General features: G+C 42.1%; 2 protein-coding genes across 2 annotated transcripts in view; one reads left to right on the forward strand and one right to left on the reverse strand.

The window, feature by feature from the left end:
- LOC139939155 (uncharacterized) overlaps nucleotides 1-1,260 on the reverse strand; it is a 34,938-nt gene extending 33,678 nt beyond the window's left edge. The window contains exon 1 of the mRNA XM_071934918.1: nucleotides 1,058-1,260. The gene's annotated coding sequence lies outside the window, so the exon portion shown is untranslated. The remainder of the gene's footprint in view (nucleotides 1-1,057) is intronic.
- A 2,303-nt stretch (nucleotides 1,261-3,563) lies between these two features.
- Nucleotides 3,564-9,345, forward strand: LOC139939111 (patched domain-containing protein 3-like). Its single transcript, XM_071934849.1, has 2 exons — nucleotides 3,564-4,799; nucleotides 6,281-9,345. Exons 1-2 carry the CDS (start codon nucleotides 3,794-3,796, stop codon nucleotides 8,119-8,121), a joined length of 2,847 nt encoding a protein of 948 aa, XP_071790950.1. The 5' UTR covers nucleotides 3,564-3,793; the 3' UTR covers nucleotides 8,122-9,345.
- Nucleotides 9,346-9,898: the final 553 nt, after the last annotated feature.

A 9,898-nucleotide genomic window follows, 5' to 3' on the forward strand; every position in this document is an offset into this window, starting at 1 on the left:
TTTCTCTAATTTACTTAGTATGTAAAGTCGTCGAGAAGCCATACTGACAATCTGTTGAACTGATTGGTCCCATTTGAGATTATTTTGAATGGTAATCCCAAGTGAACGGTAATCCAATGTACTTATTCAGTACGTTTACTCTCTTAATGTAATAGAGTGAAAAGCACCACTCTTTACATTTCGAGAAGTTGTCCCTCATAAGGCTCTTTAAAAACAGTGGTTGTCCCTCATAAGGCTCTTTAAAAACAGTGGTGGTTATTTCACTCTTTTAAAGGAGTTTCACTCCAAGACAGAGTGAAAAATCACTAAAAAAATATGCAAACTTCAATCTAAAAGAGTGGAAGACCACTTGAAAAAGAGTTGACCCTCATATGGCTCTTTAAAAACAGTGGTGGTTATTTCACTCGGTCTTTACGGCCATCTAAACATATCAAATAATAACCGTTGCAAACGAATGGGTCTTCAAAGACCGTTGGACATTGATTGTAGGCTGGTATTTGGTACTGAATTTTGCCAAACTTAGAAAATATACGGATAGTTTTCACCCAATTCACCCAAAGATAGCCTTCTGCTACTGGTCTGTCTGCTACAGACTCACATCGCGGGCCTCAGCTCTATCTCTCTTAAAATTGCTGCCTTCTCTCGGAAGATCAATGTTTGTTCTGAATAAAATTGTACTGATTTCGCCCGCAATCACTCTAACATTCCTCATTTACAATAAAAAACATTAGCACATTCCCTAAATTCCTGGAAATAATAAAGAAAAAACATTAACTTTGCAACCTTCTCTCAGGGAGACAAAGCTCGACAAATTGAGGAACAAATGAGTGTAATTTAAAAGCACCACAATTACATCGTGTCGTCCATTGCTATCCTGCAAAAGTTTTGCTAAGCATTGATTGTATCACATAATTACTCAAACTTTAATTGAAAGGAAAAAACGGCAGTCAATAACACTGTAGGTCTGGAGATATAAACATTTGTATTTTAACATTTCATTTTTGGTACCCGTAGTAGCCTTGATAAACAGTCCTAAAAAAAGAAATGAAAATCTTACCTCAAGTTCAGAAGTTTATTGCTCAATGTTTGGACATACCTCTGAGGCCATGGTTGTCTGAAACCTTTCTGGCTTCGTCATCGAAACTTCAGCTTTTCCCAGCTAACATCAAATGAATCACGTGACCAAACCGGCATTTTGGTATTGGACACACACATCTGTCTCATTTACATATCGTTTAATCTCAGTCTGACAGTGTGGAATCCCCCCCCCCCCCCGAAAAAAAAAAAAACAAAAAAAACAAAAAAAACTTGGGTATTTCCAATAACTGGCTTGCAGTACGAACATGTACTTGTTGTTTGTCAGGGCAGAGTTCGTATATTTTAGTCAACATACCGCCGCCAGACAAAGGTTTTGCTGCATTGGGCCTCGGCAGACACTTACCCTCCCCCGGGTTAAACATCAGAGGAACAACCTGGCATGAAACCAAGTTGAAATTACCAATAACAATATTCCTAATACAATGTGAAGTATCAACTGCGCAGATGAAAGTTTTGCTGCATTTGGCCGGCAGACAACTCCCCTCCCCCGGGTTAAACATCAAAGGAACCACCTGAAACCAAGTTGAAATGACCACTAACAATATTCTTAATACCAGTATTAATCAAAATGGCTGCATTGGGCACGCCAGACACACCCACCCCCTGGGTTTAAGAATATTGTTATTGGTCATTTCAATTTGGTTTCAGGTGGGGCCGTGAGGGGAGAACTGGTGTCTGCCGGGCCCAGTGCAGCAAAATTTGTGTCTGTCTAGCACATCCAACAGCCTATAGTCATTTCATAGTATGTGATTTGACCGTGGCATGTACGAAACAAAGGTTTAGGCTAACATTTTCCGATTACCTCATAGGTTTCACTTATGTTTATACGTCTTTCTAGTGATGATAGTCATTTTAAATTAGCATAACTTTTCAAAATTTCTACTACTATTTCCTAGCCAATATGACAGTCAACTGCGCCATTTTGATTCAATCGTAGTTATAATATTTATTTCACAGTGTACTGGGAGCAGTCTTAAAGCAAGATACATGCGCAATGATAGTTTGAAACAAACACAAGATTCTACAAAATAAGTCAAAATGTACACAACAATTGATCATGTTTTACTTAATGATGAAATGGAACTCCAACAAACAGAGCCATGGATTTCTAAGCCATGCAGTACAAGTTTCCAAACCTGTCAGTACATTTCCCGCTGCTTCTGAAATTAATTCCTATATTTTTTAAGGAGCCATGTCCACCATTGTGCGCGATCAATGTTGGATGTGCGCCAAGTTCAGTTAATGTTTTACCTAGATTGACAATGATTGGCTATAGTGCTTGAATAAACAAAATCGGGAATAACAAAGGGAAAGTCCGACATTTTGCGCACAAGAGAAGCAAATAACAAGACATTCAAACAGTTGCTTATAAACGCGTCACGTGTGGATTTGTTGGGCGCGATCGGTCAATCTGCGCAATCAACCGATCGCGCTGCGCTATTGAAATATTGGCAACTTTTTGTGCCCACCTGGGGCACTGACGTTCGTTCGTTCGTTCGTTCGTTCGTTCGGTTCAAGAGTTTGTTTGAAATATAAGATTTTTTTCGGAATTCAAGGTTTGCATTTCTTCGGTGTTTTAATATCATGTAGTTTACCAAACGATGTTTTTTCCGCTCAAAAATGTTATATTAGTCTCCATGTTTAATCGCCCTACATATGTAAAGCAGCATCTCTATAGTTGTGACGATCGTTATTTGTACATTATCCTTCCGCTAGGTTCAAGAACTGGTTCATGTTTCTTTAAAAATCTCAAGTCGGTTAAAAAACAAAATTGCCGTGTTATCCTTATATAACCTCTCTGGATTTATTTAAGTTTCCATACACACGTTTTTTGCTCAGTTGAAATACCTAATGGCACTGTGTTCGTTACTGTTTTTTTTTCTCAAAGATTGTTTTCACTTGCGTTTTTCTGTAGTGCACTCGATACCGTGCTGGTTCATGGGGCCATTTAAAAAAACACGACCAAACATCAACCAATAATGTTGTTCTTGACTTTTTGTTTGTTGTGGTATTTATTTATTTGTTTGTTTGTGTTTTTGAATTGGGTATTTTGTTTGTGTGTTGAATGCTTGTTTGTTTTCGGTTTTCGGTTTTGTTTGCTTGTTTTGTGTTGTGGTTTTTAGTTTGTTGTATTAATGTGTTAAGGAAACAACCACAAAACCGTTAAAAAGTGCTTGTGATTTCCTTTACATAATGTGTTTCGAAAATAACAAGCACTTCGTTGTTAGCACATGACTCAAAATTTGACTGACAAAATAATCACCAGACATTAATCTAACGTCTAAGCGTTGAACTCCCACCCTTCACATACATTAACCAGGGCTTGGTACGGCTTGGATCAGTTTCATTGGCAGGCGTACCTGAGTGAACATTTTATTCATCAATTATTAACCAATACAGGAGTGTATCGTTAATATATTATGCATGAACATTGGATTGGTTTTCCCAGACAAACAGCGGTTTCCAAAACGATGAAGTGATCGTTGTTGCTAACTAGAGAAAAAAACAATCGTTGTTGCATATCTCATCATAACTGTCAAAACAATAAAACTACATTTGTGTGTTGTGAACGAGGAAAGATCCAGCAAGGTCTTGGCTATCAAATTCAAGTTTTCGACCCCCCCCCCCCCCAAAAAAAAAAAAAAAAAAAAAAAAAAACAAGCACAACCAAAACAACAACAACAGCAACAACAACATGAGATTCGATTGCATCGAGAAGAATATTAAGAAATTCTTCTTCAACTATGGCGGTTTCATCGCCAGGCACCCGTTGTGGTTCCTATTATCACCGATGTTGCTGGCTGGAGTACTCGGTAATGGAATTTCGTTCATTACAAGTGAGCAGAGCGTAGAGAATTTATACACACCGGAGAATGGGCAGGCGAAAACAGACCGGAAAACAGTGGAAGAGCTTTTTACACAACATGGCGACAACGACACCTTAGTGACTCGTCTGACAAGGCTTGGTCGATCGGGGAAAGTAATCATACAAGGACAAGATGGTGGAAACGTTCTGACGGAGACTGTCTTTGAAGAAATTCTTAATCTTCATGAAGAAATTCTTAATCTTCATGGGACGATGCTACACAACGATTCGGTGGATACATTTTGTTTTGTTGATCTCTGTGTCAAATGGAACAATACTTGTAATGAAAATGCAATACTGTCTGTATACGATTACAACTCAAGCATGTTACAGGCGATCAATCTGACTTATCCTGTCTACAATTCAAACAAAAAAACTGTATTTTCTGGTGGAGAGCTGGGAGGAGTGAAGTTCAAATCTAATTTATCGGATGAAGTTCTTTCAGCAGAGGTCATGCAGTTGTCTTACATCTTACGGCATCAAGACATCATGGACGACCAACGAAGTGCTCTATGGGAGGACGAGTTTCTTCAAGTTGTTGAAGCCTTCAATTCAACCGAGATAAGAGTCACTCGCCAGGTATCCAGTACTCTTGAGACAGAGTTAGATAAAGCCAGCTCCAATGTCATCAAAGACTTTAGTATCACTTTTACGCTGTTGATTACCTTCAGCATTTGTTCCTGTGTGATGTTGGACTGGGTACGGAGCAAGCCTTGGTTGGCCGGGTGTGGGGTGATATCTGCCGGCCTAGCTGTGCTCTCATCGTTCGGTCTGATGGGTTACATCGGAGTACCTTACATCAATGTGGTGGGATCGGCACCTTTTCTTATTATTGGTAAGCAAACAATATTTATTCAATCTTAAATTGATCTTGTTTTAAAAACCCAATTAAAGGCCGGCCAAAATGTTTGGGCCATGTGAAACTAAACATACCCACCCTTCCTCTCGTTCCCGCGCTTAATGTCGTATACCACAGCTGGAGTGCAGACTGCGCAACGAGGACCGAAATTTGAACGGGCCAGGAAGGGGGGGGGGGGGTGGAGAAAGGGCCGGGATTGCCAGAAGTTTGACCCTTGTAAACAATAATACAACCTAAAATAAGAAGTCTCCTGACGATGGCGAGTCGCAATGTCGAAATGTTTAGACCAATAAATGAAGAACTCACTCCACGGCAGTGAAGTTAAAGGAACACCACAGAATTGTTTTTGCTTCAAAGCATTTGCTGGCAGTGTAAGCACTTCATGTAATCCATCACATACATAAACTGACAAACCTGGAGAAGTTTGAGAGCGATCAGCCAACTCGGTCACGAGAAAATAGTGAAAAAACGATTACACATTTTGCATGACATCGGTGCAAAACAAATGAATAAAACGCTCACTGAGCGATAAACTCCAACCGCGAAACTAGAGAAATATTTCAAGGGATGTTTTATACTATCATCATCATTAGGCCGTTTAAGTTTGGTGTAAATCTTTGATCTTCACAATTTCGTTTCTTACCAATACGAGAACTACCGTCCATTCGCTAAGCAAACAAAATGGTCGCTGTCGATTTACTCCCAGTTGTTTTTGGACATGAAAAGTCTCCCATCCCGAACTAGGAAAATATCTACTGGGCGTCAGTAAAGAAGTTCCCTAAGTTCCTCAAATCAACGGTAGAATATAAAGTAGCAAGACAAATCAACAATACAAAGAATGTGCACACAATGAAAAATCATTGCTGGCAGGGTAAAGTGCGTGACAAAAACCTTTTCTTTCTTTTTTGCTATGGGGCTACAAACGAGATACAGCTTAGACCGATTGCGCTCCGTGCGTCACGTATGACCTTTAGTGGGTATTAGAGGTAAACAAACACGGCGTACTGCATATAAACGTGCTTTAAAAAGACATGATAACTGTTGTAATTTTTGGCTCAAAAAAGACTAACTTTCGAAATCATTTAAGAATATTCCGGAGTTTGTAACATGAGACCTTACCGGTGGCTGAACAATGCCAGTAACAGTTCCACTTGTAGGGAATTACAAGAGAATGTTCACACGATGTCATGTGTTTGTGCAAGAAAAGTGTGGTTATGAATCGGACAACTTCGCGATCTCCCCCTTCACAGCCCAACTTCACGCCGCGCACAACGCAAAATCCACGGCGCGTGAGCTCGCTCAAACCTCAGTAACTTTAATACGAGGTCTAAACTTTGTGGGGAAAAACACTAGCTGACAATGTACTACGGGAGTGTTGTGACCAAACGGGCCCTTCGCTGCAGGCTAAGACAAAATATATACGCAACATCGTGATTTTTTTCTCTCAATATCTACAGGTATTGGAGTCGACGACATGTTCATCATGGTTGCTGCCTGGCGACAGACTGACGTCAGACTGCCCGTGGAAGAGCGCATGCGCTATGCCTTCTCCGAGGCTGCCATGTCGATAACCATCACATCCATCACTGATGCCTTGGCTTTAGGTATTGGCGCTATAACGTACTTCAGATCGGTGCGTATATTCTGCATGTATACCGGCGTGGCTGTCATCTTTGACTACGTATACCAGATTACTTTCTTCGGTGCCTGCATGGCTCTATTTGGTAGACGTGAGGCGGCGAACAGACACTGCATGTCATGTCTTAAAGTCAAACCTAAGGAGGAGACCGAATCTACAGCGTACAAGATATTCTGCGCAGGTGGGTCGCAACCTCCAGCCGGCCAAGATGGGGAATTCAACGATCATGCATTGATGATATTCTTCAAGAAGCATTACGGTCCCTTCACCACAAGATGGTGGATGACATTACTCATTTCAGTGGTGTACGTTGGCTACTTGGCTGCTGCCATCTATGGATGTACTCAGGTACAAGAAGGTCTGAGTCTGCGCAACCTCGCCCGAGATAACTCATACGCAGCTGACTTCCTAGATATGGAAAGTGCCTACTTTAAGCAGTATGGTCCGCAGGTTGCATTGGTGTTCACCGAGAGAAGAGACGTCTGGAATCCAAAAGTACAAGACATCATGGAACAGACTTTAACAAAGATGGAAGACAACGAGTATACGTTCAGTAGAGACCACAATCTGTCTGCTTCATGGCTACGGGACTATCTTGATTTCCTGAACTCTACCAACTTCAAAGAACCAAACCAGGCCCAGTTCATCAACATACTCCGAGACGATTTCCTCAAACATCCAGCCTATAAACAGTACTCCCTTGATATTGTTTTCTGCGATAACGGCACCAACATTAAGGCCTCGAGATTCTTTGTCACAACGAAAGCCCTGAACACCACCGAAAAAGAAAGATTCATGACGACTGAGCTGAGACAAATTGCAAAGGATTCAGAGCTACCTGCAATAGTCTACCATCCAGCCTTCATCTTCTATGATCAATACATATCAATCTTGCCAAACACGCTTCAAAACTTAGGCATCGCGGTCGGAGCTATGTTTATTATAGCTTTACTCATGATCCCGAACCCAATCTGTCCTTTCATCGTTACTCTGGCTGTAGCCTCTATCGTTACAGGAGTGGTTGGGTACATGACCTTTTGGCAAGTCAACCTCGATTCCATCGCCATGACGAACCTCATTATCTGCATAGGGTTCAGTGTGGATTTCTCAGCACACATCAGCTACGCCTACGTCACAGCGGACAAAGGTTCACGTGAGGACAACATCATCCATGCTCTGTACTCCGTCGGCATGCCCATCGTACAGGGTTCCCTCTCTACCATACTCGGCGTCGTAGTCCTCGCCTTCACAGATTCGTACATCTTCAGAACCTTCTTCAAGACGATGTTTCTTGTTATCTTCATCGGTGCCTTGCATGGACTTGTTTTCCTCCCCGTTTTCCTCCGGCTCACAATTCCCGTGAAAGTTTGCAGGAAAGTGTCTACGTCCGAAATCAACATGAAGATGAGTCCCCCAACGAACGACGCGAAAGGTACTGCAATGGTTGTGGTTCCAGTCGACCGTCAACCGAGGCTGGCCACCGTGTCCTTCCACGTCGCACCCAGACCGCTCTCTGCACCCTTTTCCATCAGCAACCACAAGACGATGCCCACCACCCCGTTGTCCCCAAGGCCTCCATCATATCAAGACTACTTACGAGGTTTGGCGTCTGTCGGATCATTGCACATCTCTAGAGCTAGGCCCATGTCAGCGTATTGAGTAAGGCGGTTTCTCATAGACTTCCAACGCCCAGCCCCCCCCCACCACCAAAAAAAGGAACACCCGAAATTACTGTAAACGTTATTTTGTTCGAAAAAATATTTCTGTAATGAACTCTTTAAAATAGCAGAGGATGCAAACTGATGCCTTAACAACTCAAACTTAAACCGTGGAAGTGTCGTGGCCGAGCGGTTAAGAACACCGTATTCAAACTCTGGTGTTTCTGATCAGCAGAGTGTGGGTTTCGAATCCACAGCCATGACACATTGTGTCCTTAAGCAAGACTTCTAACCATTGCTTCGTCTTTCGGATGGGACGTGAAGCCGTTGTGTTGTGTAAGCCATGAAAAAGAACAGAACCCAGTGCATTTATCGAAAAGAGAAGGGGTTAGCCCGGTGTTTCTGTCTGTGGCTGCTTAAAGTCACCTGGAAGTGGTATTTTGTCAAGATAAAATTTGTGTCACTAAAATATGTGTTTTGATGAGTAGAATATGAATAAACAGTTAACTAAGGTTCTACAAATTTAGTTTCCATTTTATTAACAAATTTGCTGCCTCAAGCAGCAATACATCAGCAGCAATACACGTGGTCGACATTGCAGGAAAAACTGCAAGAAATAAACATTTTTTCGAAACGTACAAACTCACGACTACGACTTGTATGTACTTGCACGTACGTGTGTTCAATGTTCGATCGAGGCAAAGTCTGCCTCGATTGACGTCACAAAAGGGGTAGGCGGAGTCACCCCCAAACAACTTTATCTATTTTTTAGACATATAAATCGTTACAAACAATTACTCAAAAAATTCAATTTGATTGTTCATTAACATACTCTAATGTTTGAAGAAAAGCAAATTATACCCCAGGTGACTTTAATGCACCGTAGCACCTTGTAAACCCTTATAATGTGGCATGGTTGGCTTTTGCGCAAAGCACTCGCCTCTCACACAGGTGACCCCGGTTCGATTCCCGGCCAGGGCCATATGTGAGTTGAGTTGTGCGTTGGTTCTCTGATGTGCCATGAGGGTTTCCCAAACCATCCGGTTGCTCTCCCTCGGGAGAAACAAATCAAAAACTTTCGATCTCTGGCCGTGCTCCGTGGTTATAATGGGTTGATTTGGCTGGCAGCCAAAGGCGCCCTTGCATGCCAGCTTCTCGAACACGTTGTAGCCGCGTCCTTCGCAATTCAGCTCTTAGCTAGCTGTGAGTAAGGATGATTAGCCACCCCCCCCCCCCCCAAAAAAAAAAAATATATATATATATATATATATATATATATATATTTATTCATCACATACTAGCCTTGCTCAAGGCAGTCGCATTATTCGCTCCGAACAGACGCAGCTGTAAACCCACCCGCCGTATACTCTGTGCATGGTGTGTGCGATCACACCGAATGACCCACCCGTATACACACTGTCACATCGCACGAATACTGTTCACACAAGTCATCGCACTCGTACACCACTAACCGCATGCGGAGGCCGTCAGGCCGACAGCCTTGTCGGATCTGTATCTTCCCGTTTTAATGTGTTGTATTGAAAAAATTCCAATAGTGGACGAAATTGGGGGGGCTCTAGGATATGCTAGTATGCAGCTCATGAATATGTATATCGTTCGTCAGACCTATCAGACAACACAGGATGTGAGGCAAATGAATTATTCATTTTGACGTCCAATCACGCACTTCCCTTATCACGACCTTTGGGACCCTATCATGCGTCCGTGATGGTGGTGTGTGAGGTAAACATGTCTCGTCTTTCGCGGGCATTATGGTA

The sequence above is a fragment of the Asterias amurensis genome, chromosome 6 (genome assembly GCF_032118995.1).
Source record: "Asterias amurensis chromosome 6, ASM3211899v1".
Classification (NCBI taxonomy): Eukaryota; Metazoa; Echinodermata; class Asteroidea; order Forcipulatida; family Asteriidae; genus Asterias; species Asterias amurensis.